Source organism: Melospiza georgiana, chromosome 6 (genome assembly GCF_028018845.1).
Source record: "Melospiza georgiana isolate bMelGeo1 chromosome 6, bMelGeo1.pri, whole genome shotgun sequence".
NCBI lineage: Eukaryota > Metazoa > Chordata > Aves > Passeriformes > Passerellidae > Melospiza > Melospiza georgiana.
In genome coordinates, this window is record NC_080435.1 from 32,753,772 (window position 1) to 32,778,490 (window position 24,719).

The following is a 24,719-nucleotide window of genomic DNA, read 5'->3' on the forward strand; positions in this document are numbered from 1 at the left end:
CTGACCTCCACTACGTCTAGGCTGCTGCTGCATGTAAGGATTAAAAGATATTTCAGCTTCTATCTCGGCATGTTAGCCAGGAATTCAGTAAAAGCCTCCCCAGCTTAAGAGGTCCACTGAAACAGAAGCCATCAGCAACCAGGGTCTGGAGGAGGACCTGCTGAGAAGAAAACTTCTGAAGGATTTGAAATGTTTGGTTTATTTGAGGAGGACTGACTTCAGTGTATCAGCAGACATATGAAAAAACTAGTGACGTTTAGTGACCAATGGCAAAAATACTGAGTAAAAGGCAGTGTTTTTACAGAGTGCAACAAAGACTGAATTCCTTAGTTGTAAAAAAACACATTTACCAAGATGGAAAAAACAATTCTAACACCATCTCTTTCTGAAACCCCTAGTAAACACAGATTATCTCCTGTTTTACAACATGATGTTATCAATTTTAAACTGCTTTAACTGCTTATGGGGTAACTATTAATAAAATCATAAACAAGAAGCTTATTAAAGCTCAAGATTTTATGACACTCAATAGTCAAATGTTTGTGTAAGAATATTTCTTACGGAGCTCAAAAGGCAGTAATGGAGATTTGGGGGAGACCACATAAGAAACAGACTGGCCTCTTACTGACTTGCTGGTGGTGAAGCCAAGTAGTGAAGTGAAAAGACACCGTATCATTTTCTACAGTTAAGGTTTAGCCTGTGTTTCAAAACAGAGAAGTCACTGACTACCCAGCAGCTGCAGGAGCATTACATTTATCTACACACATAAATCATATTTGCAAAAAATTAATGTTGGTTGATAAATTATGGGGATCTGGAATACGTAGGGGTGCTGGCATATATGAAAAGGAAGAGATCAAAATCATATCCCTGTTTTGTGGGAAAATTCAATACTTTAAAATATAAAAGGCACTGGGTCTCTGAAAAGCTTAGTTAGGGATGTGTATTTATGCATCTATATTGACAATACATACATATCTATATAGATGTATGTATATGAAATTATGTGAAACCAAAATGTAGTTTTACAAAAAGCATTTCGTTAGTCCATGACAATAATCAATTACAGAATCAGTAAAAATGTCATTAAAAGGACAGATAACAAGATAACAAGATTGTCCTACATTGCAGAAGTCCCACAACACTTTTTAAAAAGGTACAAAGTACAACCAAGTACTAACAGATACTCTGATGAGGACCACATTTGTCCTTTTGAGGTTTTGATTTTTTTTTAAGAATAAGCATCCTACATAACAATAAAGTAACGCACACTTCTTCATATAATTCTTGATATTTACAATGTACTCCTGTGTGGCCGTGTAATCTCTCACATGGTTAGGTGCTAGCAGCATAATTTGTGCACATATTTCACAATTACATTGAACCAACATTGTTGCATCCATCACTGGGTATTCTAATACATTTACTGAGCAGAGAGTCCATAAATATTTACAGAACATTCTTGATTAACAAATTTCAAAACCAACAAAAATAGTCCATTTAATTCCAGTAAGAGCCAATGCTTCATTTCAGCAATAACAATGCAGCTAGCATGAACTGTTACTACCTCATAAATTTTGTCTTTAACTGCAGCATGTGCCCCCAGAGAGACACATTCATTTGCTAAAAATCAAACACAGTTTACTGAATGACTGGTCTGATGTAATATAAAATAAACCCACTCTAACAACTAGTTTGTACATAGTTACTGTACACAGGAAAAGCTCTGGATAGTGACAGAACAAAGCTGATGAAAGAGTTTTTATAAAGACCTCTGCTTTCCTTTCATAAGTAACCATATGCTGATGCACATACAAAATAAGAGGCCCAGTATGGTGTGTTACAAAATCAATCACGTGGCCTTAGAGAACATATTTTTGCATTAGTACACTGCTAATCTTTCACTGACAAAATTTTCCCCCGTGGACACTGGGGCTAAAAAAATGTTAATCACTTGTACTGTGATTGTTGACATGGAGGATTTATCTATCTGTAGGAGAACATCCTGATGGTATGATAACTTAATACGTTATGCAAACAATTTCACTGAGAGCAATGGTACATTCACGATGACTTATACAATCCCTGAAATGTGCAACTGGCTAATGTCACCACTGCAATGTCCTGCTAAAGTGTTCAGTAGATTTAACATGAAAATTGTCTCAAATATTCCAGAGTATCTCACTCAGAATTTTGATAGAAAGGCTAGAACTGAATTTGAACTTTGCGTACATATCTTTCTCATTCCTTCATAAACATTTTTCTTTAGTACTTACACACCTCATGACTCCTGCTGATGTTAACTTTGTTTTCTCAGGACCTTTTCTGAAGCTTTTTGTTTGTTCCCACCACATGGAGGTCACCAGCTCCATTCCAAAAGCCTTCTGCTGAAGGCAGCCCCTTGCTTACCCACTCACTTGGTCAGTGCTGCAGGGCTCCTGTCAGTCTAACACAGACATCAGGAAGGCACAGACAGCTCAGCTTCGGCACCAAAAGCCCTCTCTAATCTCAGCCAATGGTCAGTCTTAGCTCATAACTAGGCCAGTACAAGCCAGTCCCAGCAGCCACAGCCACCAGGGGTGTTGACTTCAGCCACATCTGTACCACATGTGGTTTCGCTGGACCAAAAGAGAGTGCCTGAAGATAACTTATATTTCCATGCACCTGATGTTGACTAGTACTTGCAAAGCTACTTAATGACAAAGAATTCAAAGTGCTATTAATACTTTTACAGAAATATAAAAAAGTTGCTTAAAAAATCTTTCCTCTTTAAAGGATGCCATTTCTCTCACTATATATGGGTAAATGTTATGGAAACTTTTGGAGCAAGGTGTAGTGCAACAAAGGAGATTGCAAAAAAGACTTTCCTTGTGTTGTAGACAGACTGTGTCCATTATGCCATACAGTCAGTTCTGATTTGTACCCTTGTCACTGTTGAATAAAATTTCGTAATTTCCTTCAGAGGTACTGGGAACTGGAAAATTTCAGAGGTGTCACCATTTTTGAAAATGATGGTGACTTGCAGGATGGAACTGATATTGGGACTGGCTCCTTCATGTACAAAATACAATATCTATTTCTTCCACTATAAGCTCTTCCACTATGAGCCGTTCTTAAGTCTCCACAAGAGTCATCCTTAAAGTAGAAATTTTCTCAGTATTATGTCTTGCTATAATGTGTGTGTTCACTTGAAGTATTATGAATCTCCTTAACCACTTAGTATTGGGGATGACAGCATTTACCCTTTAGATAGTCCTTGTTTCATCTCAACAGTTTCATCTCAAAGCCTCAAAACAGAGGTAGCACAGGCTGCATTGCTTGGAACACTGAAAACTAAATAAACAATACACTAGCAAAGAACTATAGGAAGAAACAGTTCTGTTCTACAGAGAGACAGACTGAATGACCTAACCTGATGACTGGATGATCATCCCAGTCTAATTTCTAGTATATAGTTTACTCCACCTATTCTCAGGCTGAAAGAAAGGACATAAGACACCAAACATAATAATTGTAATGCAATTCTACTGCATAGTCAAAAACAACCTGTGTTGCTCATAGCAGCCACTGACATTTTTATCCCAAGCACACTACTTTCATGCAAAATTTAACTTTTCAGCAGATTTTTTTAACCACTAGACACAACAGCAATAGCTTTGAAAATACAGAATTTGTTAGGTTACATCAATATCTATATATCGCCTTATTTCTTATACAAGAACAACTATGGCAGTCTGGTATTGCCCTGCCAGTATAGTTTCTCTTCCACTTTTTTCTTTTTCCACTGGCAGAAAAGCAGCATCTTAAAAGTCTTCCTGAAAGTTTTATTACAGAGGGCATAACACATGGGGTTAACAGTACTGTTCACATAGCATAGCCAGTATCCAAGGTGCCACAGTGTCAGGGGGATGCAGTCAGAGCAAAATGTGGAGATCAAAACCATGATATTATAGGGAGTCCAAGTGATGATAAAAGCCAAAAGAATGGCACTTAAAGTCTGTGCCGCTTTGCGCTCCTTTATAAGAACCATGCGTTTCCTTTTGGTGATTTGGTTATTTATATTTGGATCCATGCTTTTGATGGAAGGGTCCTTTGACAGAGCAGCAGAACAAGGAGTTATTTTTACTTTTCGGCAACCATTGTTGGCTTCCTGCGTGCCATCAGCCTTAACCACCAAACGGAATTTATAGGCCACACATTTTTTACTTTTTTGTACGTGTTCTTTGGTAGGCGACAAAAAGTATTTCTGGTTCTCAAAATCACTTTCTTCAGGTTGGTCTTTGACAACAACATCTGTAGTCTCACTATACTCTTCTGCCTTACTTTTAGATGGACTTTTGTAAGTTACTTGGAAAACTGGGTCAGTGGCAAGTTTATCCTCGTCTTCGGAGGAGGCGTAGCTGCTGCAGGTGGTTAACTGGTCAGCCTTGGCCCAGTCCATGCACGTACTCGCTGCCTGGGAGGCCTTCGCCGTAGCTGACGTACTTCGGCTAGATGAGGACCACGAAGCCTGACACCCCTCTCTTTTGACTAAGTTTTGTTGCTTGCAACTGAAGCAAGACTTCAGGAGAGTTTTCTGAGGCTTTATTGTCTCATACTCTGCCACAGACTCTGAGCCCTGCAGTTCAGCGAGGTCCTTGGTGCGTTTCTCGGTCTCTTTGTAAATGCGGCAGTACAGAATGGTCATCACAGACACTGGAATGTAAAAAGCAGCAATTGCAGTACCAAAGGTAATAATGGGCTCATACAGAAACTGTATCTGGCACTCTTCAGGTGGTACTGTTCGTTCACCCACAAAATACTGCCAGCACAAGATTACAGGTGCCCACAACATGAAGGAAATCAGCCAAGCCATACCAATCATGATGCCAGCTCTTTTGGGTGTGCGTTTGGCCCTGTAAGTTAAAGGCCTTGTGATGGAAAAATATCTGTCAAAACTGATGACTAGGAGGTTCATTACTGAGGCATTGCTAGCTACATAGTCCAGTGCTAGCCACAGGTCACAGGCGAGGCTTCCAAGAGTCCAATGGCCTATGAGTATATAGGATGTGTAAAGGTTCATAGAAAATATCCCAATGATGAGATCTGCACAGGCAAGGCTGAGCAAGTAATAATTGTTGACAGTTTTGAGCTGACTGTTGACCTTAAAGGATATCATTACAAGAATATTTCCCACTATGGTTATTAAGCTTACAATTGCAGTTACAGTGGCAATAGTAATGACTTCCCAGAGGCTATGCCCTTCTAACTGCTTATGGTTGATGGATGAACTGTTTACAACAGTAGAATTGCTGAATAAATTGACTTCCATTCTTGTCCTTGGTGTGTTGTCATCGGGACCTTAGCACTGTTGCATACTGCTTTCTGTAGTCAGAAGCATCCTTTTGGAGATAGCTATAAAGATCAAAGGTAAAAAAATCAGAAAATTTAAGTAGCTCAATAGCACACATTTCCATTAGTTATTATGAAAACACTTGTGAAACAACTTATCACATTATTTGTGTTCTCTTTTCACATTTTGATTGCTATTTCTACAATTGTGAACATAACTAAAACACACAAATGTACATCCTAGGACAATGTGCTCTGGCATTTTATGACATTTCAAAATGCAGTCTAACTATTATTTCGTAAGACAGTCAACCACCCCAGCTCTTACATTTTGAGTATCTTAGGAACCCTCTACATATTCTCAAACACAGACATTTAAGGTTTTGCAGTAGGACAGTGAGTCACTGTGTTGTTTCATACAGTATTTAAAATGCATGCCAAGGTTTCAGGAATTATCTTTCAAAAGTTGTAAAAATCACCAACAACAGAAGATGAGTAAGTGAATACTAGGGGTGCATGGGAGTTAGGAGCCATGCTGGCATGGTGACAGCAAGAAACAAATAGGTGTTAGAAGTGCTGAGGCAATGGAGGGCAATCTTTGAGCAAATGAAGCAGGCCAAGAAGATATTTGTGGACAAAACTCAATCAAGAGATCTTAGAACAGAGAAGACTGATGGGGTTAAGCATTGAAGTACAGTCTGGGTACTTTGGATGAGTAAATGGCAGGACTGAGGATACAGAGGAGTAAACTGCAGAGGAAGAACCAGAAGACTGGTTCTGGTAAAAAATGAAAATTTAACAACCCATTTCAAATACCAGTTTGAAATAATACTTGCATGAGCAGCAAAAGGTGAAAACAGGACCACTCTATTAATGCATACATGCCACTGACATCCATTGCTTTCTACATTCCTCACTGCTGTTTCTTGTGCCAGTGAACCGGCATTAGGCAAAATTTCTTTCAAAGATACCTGCTGGGTTTTTAGTAATTCCATCACATCAGGTGATGCTACTCACTTACTTGACACTTAGTCTCACTAAACTGTGTAATTTTGAAATAGTCAAATAGTATTCAGTTTTCAAAGTCAGAAATGAAAGCTAAATTATTAACAGATCTTTCTACTGGTGTTTTTAGCCTGTATAAAACCGGTATGATCTCTTTTTCAAAGCAGATATAGGTTCAGCTAAAATTATCACATGAATGACCTATTAAAGTCTATTTCTAAGTCTTTAAGATTCTCTCTACATCAGATCTCTATTATATGGTCCTCCCTATCCATTCACACCACTTCTCTGTGTTTTCATCTTTCATCCTAACTCTCAGAACATTGTTTTCTTTGGTCTTGGGAAGTGCCTTTTAGTAACTGCGAGGTTTTACAGACTATCTTTCCCACATCTGACTTTTGTACCAAGAAGTTGTGTCCTGTCTCTCACCACCTGAACAGAATTTTTTACAGCCAGTAGTTGAACTTTCAGAAAAGCATGTAATTTTCTTACATTGTCCTCTTTGTCCAGCCCTAGAGGTGTTTAAGAGGTGTCTGCACCTGGCACCGGTTGAGTGGTTTAGGGGCTACAGTGGTAGTTCTGCATTCTGGACTTGATTTTACAGGCCTCTTCCAACCTTGATTATTCTACAATTCTATGATTCTTACTTGCTTTTACTGTTTCCTTCACTTTTTTCCCCAGGTCTCCTAAACATCCACTGAAGTGTATCATGTTTCTACTTCAAACCCTGCTTAAATGGTGATCTCTTTTTGTGATGAAACTGGATAATGGTAAGTTTCCTGATATACTGAGACTTCTGCCTATCGTACTTCTCAGAATGGTTCTCCTCCATCTGTGTGTGTCTATCATCTCCCATTTTATATTTAAATTTTTCTGCATTTGTATTCTGCTTATATACTGAGCCTAATTCAACAGGATTCTAATTCATGTATAGACCTTGCAGACTAGCAACAATCATAATACATGCATGTTGACCATCTGTATGCTTGGCTCTCTCTCTCCAACCTCCAGAGCCAGTCTAGCAGCCAAGAAGAGCTGAAGTGCCACAGCAGTTCTAATTAGTCCTATGCAAAGAAGGACATTTCATCTTGCTTCTGCGTTCTGGAAAGATCTCCCCCAAGTCAGAGCTGTCTTGATGGCTGGTGCACTGGCTTTACAAATCTTCACAAAAACTTGAAGGGTAGGAATTCATTTCATGTGAAACAAAGGTGTGTGGAGCAGCTGCATGGCTGTGGTAGGTAACTGAGCTGTGAGAGAGGAATCTGTTTCTTACTTCATGTCTTATGCTTCTTTTTCTGTGGACAGAACAAAGTTGTTCTGTGCATTAAAAGCTTCATGTGACTAAATTTTCAAGCATTGCAGTGTGGCAGTGGGTTTAGTGTGGCAATCTCAGGGAACAATGAGGGCTGCTCACTCTGTGAGGGAAGGTGAGGACAATGCCACAGGAGGTGGGAGCTGAGGCTGACCAAGAAGCAGCATGATGTGGAGAAGCACATTGGGTTCATGAGAAGGTGAGAGACAGTGATGGTCCAGTGCTTGCACAGCAAGTCTGGAGTGATGAGGCATGTCTGAGAGCAAGCCAGGAAGCCCAGCTAGCAGGTCTGAGTCAGGATCTGAGCCAGGACTGAGAGATAGAAGGTGTAGATGTAGCTGCTGCCTGGCTGCGATGTAGCACTGGCGAGGGCCAGCACTGGCCTTGGGCTTTTGCATGATATCAGCTAAGGCTGGAGATGGTCTTAAAAAGGCACAGCTATGAATATCAGGTAGAGGAATAAACCTTTACAAACTACATTTGCCTAACACCTGGGTTTGAGCAGCCATGTAGAACAACTACAGATTGTTTCAACTTTCTGCCTTTTTTTTTGCCAGAAATGGCACTTGCCTCAGGAGAGGGAAGACAGGAAATTGTATAGATGCTGTGGCCTGTAATGCTTTGTCTTTATCATAGATAGCAAGTGTCCTTCCTCTCAGGTCTCTTACATTCCCTAACATTAGTAAATAGGAAGAAAGACTGCTCGAACTACGCCATGTGGATTGCAGACTTTAGAGCAGCAGGAGAAGCAGAAATTCTTGTTGCTGTTGTTGTAGTTGTTGGTTGGTTTAAACCAAGAACAGATGTTCTTGGTTTAAACTGACCCAACTGATGGGTTGGAGAAATACTGATAATACATTACAGAAACGACATAATTTCTTAATAATTTATTAATGAAAAGCACTGTTTGATCACGCAAAGCCTTCCCTCCCTAATGGGCTATAGCTGTGATGTCTATAAAGTTGACAACAGTTGACTTATTAGTATGCAAAGATCTCTTCTTGGCATGTTGGCTGTTCATATGATCTCGTCATTCTCTATCCTCTTTTGTTTCATAGGTCTGTATTAACACTTGGTGGATTACCTTTTGTCATCTATTTGTGTATCACTCAGGCTAATAGAGTCTGTGAGTGGGACTTCTGTGTGCTATGGTAACATAATTTATGTTCATTGTCTATCATAAGAGATGATAATAATAGGGACATCAAAACTAAATTATAAAATTAAAATGCATATGTACAGTATCATGACTTTGCTGTCTCATAATTGTTAATGTATGATGTTCACACTTATGAGTTGAAATGGTATTTGTTATGTGCTGCCAAGTAGTAATGATATTTTTTTCAATCTATCTGTAAGTACTAATTATTGTGAGTTGTTAAATTTGTATATAAAGTCAGCTTACAGTTATCTTCAGGCAGATTGTTCGTGTCACAGATTAATTGCACCACAGATGCTGGCACAGCTTGGGTTCACCAGGTTTTATTAGCTCCATCTCATTCTGCCAGACCTGTGGTGGCTGCATGAGTATTGCTTGCATGTCTTTGCAATGTGCTTGCCAAAGCTGCTCCCTGTTACTTTATTTATTTGCTTGTGTGCTAAGCTAATTTACAGATTTGCTGCCCACTGTGCCCCAGAACTCAGCAGCCCACAACACAGGTAGTTGTGCAGCTACAGTACAGCCCATGATTTCACAAAATAGGAGGTTTGGTCACATTTTGCTGGAATGATCCCTGGGCTGAAAAGCCCTTCAAAACCAGACTGATATTTTAATGTGTTGTCAAATGACAGCCTGTGTGTTCAAGAGGGATGGGGCTAGCTGGTGTTAGGAAACTGGTGAACTGCCCCAAGAACAGCATGAGTGGCTGCTTAGTTTAAGAATAGCAGGACAAACCAGCCTAGCACTAAGCTGTTCCTGTGTCTCTGCTCTGCGTCCTGAGAGAAGGATGTTCCTCAAAAGGCTGGAGAGCCAACTCATGTAGTTCATGCAGGACAGGTGTCTGCCGAACACCCTTTCAGCCTGGGATCAGCTGCTTTTTCCCTCACTTGCTACAGAAAGCAAAGGTTCTGCACTTGGGTCACAACACTCCCATGCAGCTCCACAGGCTGGGGCAAGAGTGGCTGGAAAGCTGCCGAGTGGAAAAGGTACTGGAGGCGCTGGCTGACAGCATCTGAACGTGAGCCAACAGGTCCCCGGTGGCCAAAAAAGCCGATGGCACCTTGGCATCAGCAGCAGCGTGGCAGTGAGCACTGCCTGCCCTGCGCTGGGCGCTGGTGTGGCCACACCTCGAGTCCTATGTCCCCCTCTGGGCCCCGCTGTCCCTCCAATGACACTGAGGTGTTGGGACGGCTCCAGCGGAGGCCAGCGGAGCTGGGGAAGGGTCTGGAGCACAAGTCCTGTGAGGAGCAGCTGAGGGAGATGTTTGGTCAGTCTGGAGGAAAGGCGGCTCAGGGAGGGCATATTGCTGTCTAGAACAGCCTCAGAGGAGGCTGCAGTGATGGTTCTTCTCTCCTGGGATGCCAGAGAGAAGACAAAACAGCCTCAAGCTGCACCTGAGGATGTTTACATAGGGTATTAGGTAGATTTCTTCACCAAGAGGGTGGTTAGGCATTAGAACAGGCTGCCCAGGGAAGCAATAGAATCACCTTTCCTGGAGGTATTGAAAAGATGTGGTAAATGTGAACATGGTTTAGTGGTAGAAGTGGCAGTGCAGGCTTAGCGGCTGGACTGAATGATATCCAAGACCTTTTCCAATGATTCATCTAGCTTTAGCTAAGAGCTCTATTTTCTAAGCACTAAATACATGCTTTTCTGTTTTTATTCACACACGTGGACGCGATTTCGCCCTCCCTGCCCGGCGGTACCGGCAGGAGGTGCGGGCCCGGCCCGGCCCGGGGCTGCCAGCGCCCGCAGGGGGCGCTGCCGAGACCGCTCCGCCGCCGCCATTTCCCCAAGCCCCGGCGAGCGGCCCTTTCCGGCAGTGGGCGGGACGGGCACGGCCCCGGCGGCCCGCGGCAGGCGAGCCCGGCCATGCAGGCGGAGCGGGGCGGCAGCAGGCCCCGCAGGGAAGGGGCCTGGCACGGCCGGCGGCGCCCCTCCGGCGCGCCCGACGCGGCGAAGGAAGGAGGCGGCGGGGACGGCCACGGGCGCGGAGAAGGCGGGGGCCGGGGAAGAGGCGGCGCTTACGGGCACCGAGGAGGCGGGGGACGGGACAGGCGAGAGCCCCGAGGTCGCGGGGCAGCGCCATCACCCAGGGCCCAGCAGCACCGGCGGGTAAGCGGGAGGAGAGCCCGCCCTCCGTGGCAGCAGGGGGAGGCGGAGCTGAGCGTGCGGGGCCCCGGGGCGGCCCTTGGGCTGGGGGCACAACCCTCCCTTCCCCTCCCCTCCCCTGCTCCTCCCCTTGCCGAGGTGGAGCCACGCTTGCTGCTGTGCCCCAGTCTGCGGGTGCGTTGGGAGTGCCGGCAGTGCTGCCCGGGACAGCTCGGCATCTGCAGCATCCCTGTGCTGTATTCCTGCTCTGGGGCAGCATCGCACAGCGCTTGTCTTGCCAAAATACGTGAATACTTTTGCGCTGAAAAGATAAAAGTCTTGTTTAAAAAATGCGTCAGAAAAAATGCCTCCTCCGTTTGCAAATTATGATGAAGAATTGTTGAGCAGTTTTGGCACATTTGAGATGTTTTAATAGTTGAACTCGAACGATCTTAGAGATCTTTTCCAGCCTTGGCGGTTCTGTGATCAGAAGTTGAAATGAGCGTGTGTCCTGTCCAGCCCGTGGTACTCGCAGTGAGGACGTGGTAACAGAGCACACCTTACCTAGTGGGTATCTGTGATTCACTGGGTATCATTTGGCATTAATAGAAGTTGATAGTTGTGCATCAGCCCATTATAAAATGCTTTAGCAGATTAAAAGTAGTGCAGACATAACCATTGTGTACCACAATTACATAGGCAATTTCCTGTGGAGGCATTATCTGCATCATCATGGTATGAGATCAACACTGTGCCTTCAAAAAGAGTCCCCATAAAAAATGCTTTGACTACTTCATTCAGATTGTTTTTCTTCTGTTAGCATTTTTGCAACATGGAAATCATGTCCCTGAATTGGCAAAGAGATTATAACGATGACCTAATGCTAATTGGTGTTGGCAGCACTGGGAGTCCTAATGTAGATGGACCAGATGCTACCTCAATTCCAGCATCATGTTGATTAGATTCACTTTGACTTTTATGATCCATGGCTTCAATTGAACCCACCCAGTGTTTTATCTGTATTAGAACTCCCATGCTTGCTGGTGGATATAAAAATATTAATTTTGTTATTGTATTTAGTCTTATTTTGGGAGATGAAAGTTACGACTCGATTGGTACAGTTACTTAGAATGCTGGTCAGTGCTTTCACATGAAAGCAATATAAATTGCTGAATTCACATTGATGTTTGGGGACAGGTTTGGATCCTGGATGTAAAACAACAGCGTTCCCTCATAAATTGCAGGAGCATGCAGGGGTAATTCAGCACCTCTGTGTATTAGCTGGGAAAATTTCTATCCTGGACTGATTTTTTCCTAAGTCATTCAACCCTGCAATTTAAAACGTTTCTTTTGGGACACATTAAAATATGTTTTGCCACTGCTCACTTTGTTATTGACTTGGATATGCTCTTATCTTAGCTAGCACATAATAGCCAAGGCTATTATGATTTGGGACTTTAAAAATGAAGCAATAGCTAAGATTTTCTGAGAACACTGCTAAAGATTGATGTGTAATGTAATCTTCTTCCTCCACTGGAGGGTTTTGATGTTAAGCACTATACGGTCTCTTAGTGCACCTGCCACAAATTTTGTGTTTAGCAGCTTGGTTGGGATTGGCTTCCAGCAATCCAGCCACAGCATCAGCAGCTGTGCCAGCCTGCAGCTGCTGAATTTTGGTGCTACCTCTGAGCCAATCTCATAATTCACCGCTTCTGGAGCAGAGAGAGCCTTCTCCTTCCATCAGTGTAGCCAGCGTTTATCTGACAGAGAGTTGCCCCCTTTTAATCCCAGCTCCTTAGTGTTCTGTATTCAGCAGAGTGACTTGTTTTACAAGAGTGCACCACCTCAGTGATAGGATGCTTGGCCCAGAGTAAGCATTTTGTGTGAGACAAGACCCTGCTGTCTTTCAGCAATAGGGGGTAAATCTTCTGAAGTGGTGATGTGTGAGCTGCAAAACTGGGAAGTCAGGTAATAAGGCAGGGAGTGTGATGGTCGTACCACATTCCCTTTCCTTACTGTGTGCTGAGATGCTGGGGTCTTCTCAGAAAAAGCTTTTTTTTTCTTTTTTTCTTTTTTTCTTTTTTTTTTTACAGTGAAGTAGAAATTGACATTAAATTGTGTAATATTTTGTCAGCAATATTGCTTAGTCAATTGCATTCACGTAAAAGCACTGTCTTAAAATGTTGTGTTTTGGATGTTTTAATTTAATGCCTCCTAAGCTTGCATTTCAAGCTGCAGGAAGGCATTAGTTGTGACTGTACAAGAGGGGTAAGAAGGTGTCGTGGTGGCACATTCAGTTTGCAGCTTTGTGGGGCACGATGAGACTGGGCACTGTGTGCTTTACACTGCTGCAGGAGTCCTGTAATTCTTTGGTTTTAGTCGTGGGTGATCAGCTGCATTATTTGCAAAGCCTGGGAAGATGCAGAAATTGCTAAGTCAGTTCTCCCCTCCTCAGCTATATGCTAAGGGAGAAGGAGATTTGGTGTTGTGTTTGTATCCATGCCCTGCATGGTAGATCCAGCTGTGGATCAGAACCTTAGAGAAGAAAGCTTTGTGATTTCTGTCAGCTCTTGAGAAGGTGGTTCTCTGAGTAAATTCCTAGCTCCACTTTTGAAACAAGATGCTACTTCTCTTAAATATGAAATTGATTTAGAAACCATGTGAAAAAGTGTTCTTATTCCTTTTGAAGAGGGAAAAGGATCTTCCACTTGTTATGTCTTTTTGTAACTAGTGTGCATGTTGATTTAACTGGCTTGATTACTGAAGATTTTGTGTCCTCCCTTCAAAAATGAATGTCTAATTAAGACCAGCTGGTTTACCAAATAGCAGATTTCTTTGTAGTTCTGTCATCTTGAATATTTTTCCATTCTTTCAGTCTGCTTTAGCTCATCTATGCTACATTAAATAAATAAAACACATTTGAAATCACTCAATTTTAGTAAAATGTGGCATTTTAATGCTTAAGTAAATTGACATTGGTCCAATATTATCTCCCACTTTCAGTCTAACTCAGAATTCATGTTTTATGTACTGCCAGAATTTTAAAATTGCTCTCTTTAAGAGATACAGTATATTAAAATAGAAATAACTTTCTGAAATTGTGGATATGAGGCTGGGTTTTATTTTGATGGTCCTTGACCACATTTTTTGAGCATTGGTAGTAGTTTAAGGAGATTTTCTTTTGTCCTTTAGGTTTATTACATTTGCAATTTATGAGTATTCTTTTAACTTCCCATTCAATGATACACTGAGTGTGCCTGTGATACATGCTGCTACTCCAGTGCAGTTGGAATTGGCAGGTCTGTTTCAATGTTCCTTTCCTGGCTTTGGGCAGTGTTGCAGTAAACATTTAATTGTTCACAAATGGATATTAACAGATGGATTTTAGTGCAGTCTTTCTCATGTATGGTTAGCTTCAAGATGCATCACATTACTTTGGTATTTTTTGTGTCTTCATTTTTGTAGTCCATGCACATATAGAAGTGATCTAAGAGAACATCTAATGCTGTCAGTATCAGATTAATTTTCCTAATTAGTATGAGTGAACTATTTACCATCTAAGCAACTGCAAAAAGCAGTTGAGAGGCACCGTAACAAAAGTAACAAATACAGATATATTTGATTGCCTTTAGAACACTGTGACAGAACTTGTGCAGATAGAATAATAGATTTCTGTATCTTGAAGACAGTAAATGTTCTGACATTTTGTGTTAATGTTCTCAAAAACAACTAGAAAAAACTCATTTAGATTAATGTGCATCAATTTGTGAGCTGTACTTAATTGCTAATGCAGTGTGAAGAGCTTCCCTTCTCAGAAGTTTCTCTACTGTGATGGCTCAGTATCAAACTGGTTTTGTGAAATGGAATTCTGCAAGTCTTCATTCTCTATCTACTCGTGTTCAGTTTTCTATTAATAATCCCAGCAGGGAAGGATTAAAATATACAGTGTTAATATTTGCAGACAGTGCTAAACTGGCAGGAGGGTGGAGCACAGAACACAGTCTCAACAAATGGAAGAAACAGCCTGCATTTGGGTGTGATTCAAGGTCATATATAATACAACCACATCTACATAGGAAATATCTGTAGCAGTGTGTGACTGATTAAGATGCAATTTTATGGAAGAGGACTGTCAGCTTAATGGATGAGAAGGTATCAATTAGTGATGCCAGTACATTCAAGAACTAGTTCTATTTTTTGCAAGATTGGGACTAGCTGGGGAAAGTTCAGAGGGAAGGAATGAAGAAATAAGTAAAGAGGATATGACCGAGGACGAAAGGCTGAAGAACCTGGTTCTTTCTCTTTGTATATCATTTATATATTTATTTCAATTTTTGTTTCATCTGGCAAAGAGGACACTTTGGACAGGCCTGGTTAGCAATGTTCCATAGAGTAGAGAGGTTGATGCAAAGAGATCCATTTTAGGCAGGACAAGAAGAAAAACATTATTAAGAAGGAAGAGGTTTAATTGGGGCCTTGAGAATAAAATTTGTGACTGAAAGATTAGATAGCTTGTGTAGCAAGTACATGGGAATCAGGACAGAAAAATATTTATAATGAAATATTATAAATATAACACAGTAGACCTGCTGTGTAAGCACTTGTCACAGCCCTATTTATTTTTCTTTTATTTTTTCAAGGCTGTCTGTGCAATGGAAAAGCATAAATGCTTTTTATACATCCAAAGTTAATTTATTATTTTTGGGTTCTAGACAATAGAAGGACCTGTTTTTTACAGTGGGACTCCAGAGTTTCATGATAGTCCCTAATTGTTTAGTGTGGAATGGTTTAGTGATATTTATTGTTGTTCATTCAGCATATTTTACCAGCTTTCCTGCTGATATAACAAGAGATTTGTATTGAAGCATCCCATTACGCAGATGAATATCATTGCTGCAGAGCAACTTCATGTCTGACTCTCTTTCTGTAACTTCCTTGGAAAGAGCTTGAGGGGTTTTTATATTTTAGATGGCTGTGCATTTCTGTCCTCACCTACTTAAATGCTTTTGTTCCTCTTTTCTTCTCTCAAATCTCTGGGGTAGTAATTTGATAGCTTTTTGGTAACAGGTTGTCCTAGATATTTTCTAGCTTAAAGAAGTAACTTTACTGGCTGCATATTTGGTTAATTGTGTGAAACACAGCTTTCAATCATAATCTTATTTAGATGTAATTATCCACTAAATTGGTGTGAATTTTATTCAGAGGAAATATAAAATTGTAATTATTTGAATATTGCAGAAGAACTTCCCATCATATTTAACTGAAGATTTTAGAATTTCGGGAAGAACTGAAACTCCGCAGGCTAAGAATGCGTGCATCCAAGCGTGCATCCATGTGTGCATCCGTCGGGGGCGATGGCCGGTGCTGGGAGGCACCAGTAGGTGGTGCAGGCAGCCCGCCCTTGGCGCTGGCACCTCCCGTGCTGGGCCGGAATTCCTTGGTGAGCAGTCAGGATGTGTGCGCATCATGGGCTTGGAATGTTCTCGTCTCAGGGTGATGTTTTCTGAACACACAACGTGTGAAAGTCGCACCTACGTGTGAGTTATTAGGACTTGCCCCTGGGTCTTTGAAACACAGCTGTGAAGAAAAGTTATTTGTAGGAAGGGTACACTTTGTAATTCTGAGCAAAAAATCTTGTTGTGCTACTGGGATGAGTGTTTGGTCCCAGATAGCACAATACAGGAGTTTGTTTGGGTACATCAAGTGAGAGATAGTATGCATTTCTGCTGAAAAGTAAACAAATTTGTAGAAGTGGTGAATTTGTTTAAAAAGTTCTGCCATGCAGTGCTGCTGCTGTTTTTCCTCACAAGAGAAACTGGGTAGTTTTGGGAGCCCTGTTCTGAGTTTCCAGCCAGTCTGATAGTGCTGCACAGTGTTTTGTAGCAGTCAGAAGGTGTCACTGTATTAAAAAAAGAATTAAACAAATGCTGATGATTGATTCAGTGGTAATTTAGAGACTTAAACAGTATGGCAGAATATTTCTTACAGGTTTTCACAATCACAGGATTTCAAGCCTTTGTGATTCAGTGTTCTGTGGTAAGGCATAGAGGGGGGTCCATTTATTTCCCATTTATTCTTTCATGTATGCAATTCCTCTGTATTATGTATATGTAGGGGGTCTAGGGGGGAGGGTTGAGTTTTTCTGTTTTGTTTGTTTGTTTTATTTTTTAAAATAAGTCTTCAACTTCTCTACAGGTAGACACTGTAATAAACTGCTGTAAAACCATAGATCTGCTGGAGTGTGTAAGAACCTTGCCTTGAGGTCCTGTTTCTATTCCTGTTTCTCTTTTCCCAGAGGATAGTTCTACATTAGAGACTGTACAGTCTCTCTCCTTAACCCTGAAATAGCCAGAGTGGTGATGCTGCACTGCAGTTCTTCCTAGGCTCTTTCACTGACCTGTTGGGAGGCCTTGCCTCAGTATGTCTTTTTCTTCCACTTCAACAAAATTGCTAACAAGGATGTCAAAGGATTATTGTCTCAGAGTAAAATGTTTTTCTAGAGACAAAATTAAAAAAAATAATTGTGCTAATGAGAAAAAGGGGTTCCTGCAGTGATTTTGATGTGGCTCTCAGTTTGAGTTACTGTCAAGGATGGGGTTTTGATGCAAATTTGCTTTGCAGGTTATAGGTTACATTTGGATGTAATATTAGTGAACTCAGTGTGGTTTCACTCCTGATGGAGGCAGAGTTAAAGCTGTCCACTGGTTGTCCAAAAAGCTGAACACTGTCTGTATCTCACCACTGCAAACTGGATGCAGAGTTCTGCTGCAGTTACTGCTCTGTGTGCACCTAAGTGGGCTCACCAGTGTGAACTGTAGCATATAATGATATGATGGGCATATAAAATCATAAGTTTGTAGTGCATCCCAGCAGGTACAGCCCAGTCCTTGTTGGTAATTTGGATATGTTTGCACTCTCAGAAAGTTCTAAATTGCTTTTGAAGCTTCTTCTCAGCAGTGTTAACTTCATGTCGTAGGAGCATCTTTGTGAGGTAACTCTTATTGTTCAGAATTATACTCCAGACCAAGAGCAAAATAAAATTAGATTTTAACATCTTGGGGTTTTAAGTGTGATGTTGTAGCATTGAGGACCTTGAACAGTGATTCTTTACTGCTATCTTAAGGTGCATGATGGATTTAGGGAAGCATATTCTTTAAGGCTATTTAGAAAAATATCTTTCACAGGATTTCTCCCTCCACCCTCTTCCAAAAAAGGTTGGAGGTGAATGAGGAAGGGATATCAGAGGTTTGAGTCGTGATTTCTAAAATGTCTGCAGTAAGTTGCATTCAGATTTGATATAAAAATAACAAAGGTTGCTTTTTGAGTGAATGCAGTGACAGATATATGAACCACTCTGGTATAGTTATGAAACAGTTTCACAATGATGGTTCAAGTATGAAACAACATTGCAACACTGAGCATGTCAAGAGGCTGATAGTGACAAAATAAACATGGAGATGCGATACACATAAGTGGAGTATATCTAGTATATTTTTCCACTACCACTTGGTAAGTTTTGTTCTGTTTGTGTAGAATTGTTTGAGCCTTTTTTAATGTTAGGCTTTTTACAAATGTTACTAGATATGAGGCATGCTCTTTTCTTCAGCTGTAAATAGGTTTGGACATAAGAACTTTTCAGGATCTAGACTTCTTCTGGTTTTTCATACTGGTATTCTGCAACTGTAGTGATGCTTTTCAGAGAGGAATATTGGTTGTACCAGGTTATAGTCACATGACTAATCTGTTTGAATTACCCATAACAGATTTTAAAAATCAAGGAGAGAGAAATATTTTTTTGCTGCTGAAGTTGTTAAGAAAGCTTTAGAACCATACTTTGAGACTGTTGAAGCAGTAGCAATTTGATGTCAAAACGTCAAGAGCAAGTCTCTTGTGTTCGTGATGAAATGTTTTTTGCCTTTAACTGGAGCATCATTCCTGTTAGGCAAAACATTGATTTCAGAATCAGATATCTTTCTTGGTTAATACTATCTTTAGCTAACTCAGAGTGCTGATTTCCAGTATCCAACATTTATGAAACAGTCTTAGTATTTCATCCCTCTTTCAAAAATTCTCATCCCGTACAATAGACTAGAAGCTTTTTCTTCATGCTACCTGTTCTCTCAGCTGCCCTTTCTGCTAATTAAGCTTCTCTTCAGCTTTAGTAGATCTCTCTAAAGGTCACCAATAGAGCAAACTAGTGAAGAGGATTACTCTTTGTAGGGATATTTTTTCTTCTTTTCAAGAAAGAGCCTTTGAGTCAAGTCTCTTCCTTCCTCAGTCTAAAGGGAAAAAAAAAAAAACAAACCAAAAACAAAAAAGCTTTAGCTTTTTCTTTTTTCCTCAAGTTTAAAAAAATTGTTTATAGTAGAAACTTGAATTTGTACTGGAAGAATTCTGATACCTAGGTGAACAATAAGAAAGTAAATTGTTTCTGAGAGGCAACAATGAAAAATCACTGAAGGCTCACTACAAATTCATCAACAGGTCACTATATCAATAGGAAAAGACTGTGAACATATAAACACATGTGTCACCTCTTCTCCATTAATACTTTTACAGAAATAATTTTTAGCTTACTCTGGTATGTGTCACTGTAATGATGGAATAGATTGAATGTTTAATACAATTTGATCTTATTAATACTGTTGACAAATCAGAAAGTGCAATACACAAAATATTAAATATCAAGATTTTTGTTTTGTCTTTGCATTTTATCAGGTGTAGTCTGGAAAACATAGTGCATAAAAACAAAATGATTTGCAAATACCTATACTGACGTGTTTAAGCTGGCTGCCAGGAATTGCAATTAAATGACTGTTGCAAATGCTTGTTTTCTGTTGAATAATTGAAAGGAGAAAAAAAATCTTATTTAAATTACATGAAACCCTGAAGGAGGAAGTATAATGAAAAGTGGTTTAATTATTTTCTGTGAGACAGCAAAACAGACTGATGACCTTATCAGTATTTGTTTATTTTCTTGCCTTATTGTATTCTTTGCTAGCCCCAGAAAATACTGGTTCTGATGCAGAAAAAAACATCTCTTAATAAGGTAAAGTATTATTTTCAGTTCTTTCAAAATATATGGCAAAATCATCCTTGTGTGTGTCAGTTTACGTTAGAAACAGTTGTGGGTAATGTTACAGAGCCATTAGCACTGACTTTCTCTGTATCCCCTGCCTGCCTTTTTACCAGAGAGTACACGATGAAAAAGTTTCAGTCTGCAATGCCTACTGAGGCGAAGGATTTGAGGATGTGGAAAAAAGTTCAGTCTGTGATCTGTTTTCTTCCCAGTTTCAAATACAAAGTGCAGTGAAGCTTTTTTTCACTTCTTAGATAAGTGACCTGCCAATGAACTTGAAATAATTTTTAATCTGAATTTTCCTCAATTCCCTCAATTTCCGTCAACTTTTTTCAGATCCTTTGTACTTTATGTACAAACATGAGGGTATTGTCATGAAGAGAGTAGGAATGAAAGACTGACATTAAGTGTTACATTCTTGTTCTCTTTTTTTTGTTTTTAATGTGTGTGGTGATTGTGCGTCTGCAGGTCACATAGGCTAGCAGCTTCTCAAGTTCTCCTACTGGGAGTGTCCAGGTGCTGTATAAAGTAGAATAGATCTGGCTGAGGAAAGAGGCTAGATCTCCCACTCCAGTGTGTAAAACCACTGTATTCTCATGGGAAGTGGAAGGTGCAACTTGGGATGCATTTGTGTAGAAAGGGGAATTGAATTTATTTCCACTTTCTGGATAGAATGCTGTTGTTGTACAATAGCTGAAGAAACATGGATTGTATTTATTCACAGATCTCTTTGCTTTGTTTTGGCACTCCCATCTCTTTTGCCTCAGTCCCCATCTATTCTCAGTTCATTGCAGGACAAGCAGAACTATTTTTGCTGGAGAAAATGTTGCTCCTGTCCAAAATGCACAGCTTTGAGACCAAGTGCATGCCACACATTGGTGATAAATAATTCTACTTCTGACTTACCTGAGTCAAGACAGTGTGATGTCTCTACACCTTTTATCATTGATGTATAGACACAGTCCGCAAACACACTTATCATTAATTTTCAGACTGTGGTATAGGAGTTGGAGAGCATGCTCTGGGATACTACTGCCTTTACCATCTTTGAGTTATCCTACTGAAAGGGCTTGAAAATGGGGCGTGTGGTGTGTAGCTGCCTTTTGTTTTGGGGCAGCATGGTAGAGATGCATTGTGCACAATACGGCTGTATTTTAAATTGCAGTGCATGTGGATTCAACACAAGTCTATCACTTTCAAAGGCAAACCCACACAAATCAGACATTTGGCCATAATTTGCTACATTATGGGACAACACCTTGCACAGTGCCTGAGAGAACTCCAGTTGATCAATTCTTTTTCAGCTGAGTTTGTTCTAGGAAAGGTGCTACTGACTTGTGCAAGGCAAATGAATAATGGAGGGTGTAAGTAGCTGGTTTTTTTTCACCACTGGGGTATTCTGTCAGGGAGATCCTGCCTTGACTGTGAGGCAGGGATTACAATCTCTTAGATTCATAACCTTGATGAATTACTATTTCACTAATTTCTCCTTTCCCTGTATCACTGAACTGGCTGGTTTGCAGATACCTAAGAAAATGGATTAGCCTATACATTTCTCATGTAATTTAAGACACAAGGAAGAAGAAAGGTTTTGGTGTCTGTCAAGTGGGGAGTTAGTACTCTGCATCTTTTCTGGTTTTCCACTATATAAAGAAAGAAATTCATTGTAGTATTGGTCTTGGAAATGCTGTTTAAAACTCTGTGAGTCAAAGATAGCATCTTTTTTGATGTAGCATTGCTGTAGTTCATGGTTATTTTTTTAGCCTGACTCAATTATTTTTATAATTAATCTAATTCAATATAGCTATCCTGCTTGTTTGTTTCTTCATATGGGATTTTGCATTCTGGGTCATAATTATGTATTTTGTTTGCACATCAGACAAACTGCTTTTTATCCTTAGTATCTTTTCAATAACTTACCGTTCATTGATTTACTGTGTGACTCGTTGTTGGTCCTAAAAAGTGCCTCTTTTTTACTCCCCTTACTGAAAATATTGTCAAATCAGGCTATTTGTAACTCAAGTTTTCGTGCTTGAACATGCCATGCTGTAAATGTAATGGAATTCAATTTACAAAATGCATAATGGCTGGGTCTGCTGGTTTGTTGATAGAAGAGTAATAGAGATGTGAGGTTTTTTGGTAGCATGTGAATTTATATTTATGAAATGGTAATACATTAGTGATGAAAGGTGAAAAATGCAGCAGCTATGCTACTGACAATGTTGCAGATGTAGTGAAAGGGGAGGAAAACAAAATGCTGTTGACTGGAATTTCTTATACAGGACCTTTATAGGGTTTCAAGTTGGTAAAGTGTCTCCTTTCGCAGCTTTAGTTTTCATTATGTAAATATTTATATGTTTGGAATAAGCCATTATTGTGTGATAGTTGATCTCAAAAAGTGACAGATGTTGGCAACTTTAATTTAAAATCAGGATAGAATTTCCCACTGTGAACCAAACATCAGTACTTGTATGTAGAACCTGTAAAATGATGCCTTACACATATGAATGACTACTTTAAAACCTTAACTGAAAAAGGGGTCTAAAAGCAGTCACGTATGGCAAACGTTCTGAAGTTTGTTAACAATTTTATCAAGCAACATAAATATTTCTTGCAAAGGATTTCTCTAAAACTGTATGACTTTGACAAAGGACACCCCTGTGTCCACATGTGTTATGTGAGTAGGACTAGTAGTGGAGAATCTGTGAGTCTTTACTGGGAAGAGAAAACAAAATTTATTTTAGAAAAAGGAGTTCAACATTGCAGGAAATTAAAACCAAGGATATAGCTTATGAGTACACTTAGACAATCTATCAGATAATTGCTGCCAGATATGAAGGAAGGACCTGCTTCCCAGTTCCCATGTTTCATGGCACGCTTCCAGCCTACCTAACCGTTTGTGCTTGTCTGATTCTGCTGTGAACTGACAAAGGAACTGAAGCTGGCAGAAGGTTACAAGTAAAAGAGAGAAGGAAACTATTGATTAAGTTTCCATCAGTTTAGGGGTACCATTTCAAACAATCCTGTTCTGTTTAGTGTCTTGCAAAATTTTTTCTTCTTTAATGCTATAACAATTGAAAATAGAACAGTGTGGGTGAATATCACCAAGCTATTTCTATGTTTTGAGATATATAGAGAAAGAATGTTTTACTCCTATGTGCTTTCTTTTTTACAAAATAGGTGCATTTTAAAAAGCCCTAAACTTTTAACTTGTTAGTATCTCTTATCAAATATTTTTGAATTTAAAGGTAGGTGATTGTTTTGTTGTTATTAAAATGTAAACTTTGGAAGTTTACTTTCATGTGTAGTGTAGCAGAGCAGAAATCTTTTGAGTGTTTTTTTTCAGGGGTCGTTTTTTTTTGTTTTTTTTTTTTTTTTTTTTTTTCATTGTGGAAAAAAATAGATCTGTTGAGAAACTTTGTCCTGTACTTCTCCTTGCATGAGATACCCTGAAGCTTCTTCTTGTTTTTGATCTTGGTACAGTTGCTGTATTTTTGTTGGCTTTCTTCTAAAGCTGTGTGCATGTAGGGGTTGTTAAATAAACATTAGACTTGTCAATATAACTAAGGTCTTCTGCAAATCTTGCTCTTTTGAGCAAACTTTGTTCCAAGTTTATGAAATAAACCCTGTGAGTTAAAATCAAATTTTTCTCTGGTCTGCAGATGGATGCTTTAACTGAGCTTTTTACGTAATTTGTTGTGCTTTTACTTCATCGTTTATACAGTTGCAGAACTACAAAGCTTTTCAATATGTAGAAGTTTATAACAGAAATGTTTATTGAGAGAGGCTCTCTTACCCATTGCCTCATGAAAACTAGTAAAATAGCAATATCTTTTAAAACATCACTTATTTAAGTGTTGAGGTGAATATTTCCCCTCAATAAATTTTGCTTTCTTGATGTTACAGAACTCCTCATGTATGTTCTTTACAAGTTCTTGTTAAAGCTGTTAGTACAACTGCTTTTGCAATTTTAGAAGTGCTGGAATAAAACAGCAAAATGAAATACTAAGGATTAAGTAGACTGCTGGAGGTTTTCAAGCCCTGAGTAGACAAAGCCCCAACCTACATGGTCTGATTTCAGTTTTGACCTTCTTTTGAGTAGGCATTTGGACAAGATGACCTCTTGCAATCCCTTTCAGTTGGGATTACTCTATAATACTGTGACATTAACACAAGAATTGAAACAGTTTCAGGATATTGTCAGTCTCTAATGCAGTTTAGGAAACTTCTTTTTAGGAACAGCTGATTTGGTAAAAACAATTATCTTTCTCCAGAAGATTTCCTTTACCACTCCAGAATACAAAGTGTAACTTGGTTTTGAAATAAGACATGCAACATTCATATATGTGGATCCATATGTATGCAATATATAAACTTCTGGGTTTTGCCAAGTAAAGCCTATACTTAGGAATAATCAGTAATCTTACTGAAAATGCTGTAACCTCTCTGGCAATTTACTTTGTAAGGTTTTCTTGAAACCTTTTATTTCTGTCAAGACAAAGGCTCCTATTTTATGTTTGCACTCATATTTTTGACTGATATTTGTAAGACAAAAAACCAGCTTTTTAAAGTTACTGACAATTCGAAGGTAGAAGAGCTGCCAGGTTTTATACAGGTTCCTATGATAATTTTGTATGAATTGCTTGATAGGTTTACATAGTTGCCAGTAACTTTCATAAAATCATTTCCACTGAGTTAAAGAAAAAATACAGTTGAATTTCTGTTGGTGGAAATGTATTAGT

At 39.7% G+C, this 24,719-nt stretch overlaps 2 protein-coding genes across 2 annotated transcripts in view; one reads left to right on the forward strand and one right to left on the reverse strand.

The window, feature by feature from the left end:
* Nucleotides 1–24,719, reverse strand: part of CHRM5 (cholinergic receptor muscarinic 5) — a 48,239-nt gene continuing 23,520 nt past the window's right edge. The window contains exon 2 of the mRNA XM_058025701.1: nt 1–5,394. Within this exon, the coding sequence (XP_057881684.1) occupies nt 3,725–5,311 (1,587 nt within the window). The 5' untranslated portion in view covers nt 5,312–5,394 and the 3' untranslated portion in view covers nt 1–3,724. The remainder of the gene's footprint in view (nt 5,395–24,719) is intronic.
* The window catches only part of AVEN (apoptosis and caspase activation inhibitor), an 84,261-nt gene continuing 70,221 nt past the window's right edge, over nt 10,680–24,719 (forward strand). Inside the window, exon 1 of the mRNA XM_058025702.1 lies at nt 10,680–10,922. Within this exon, the coding sequence (XP_057881685.1) occupies nt 10,680–10,922 (243 nt within the window). The remainder of the gene's footprint in view (nt 10,923–24,719) is intronic.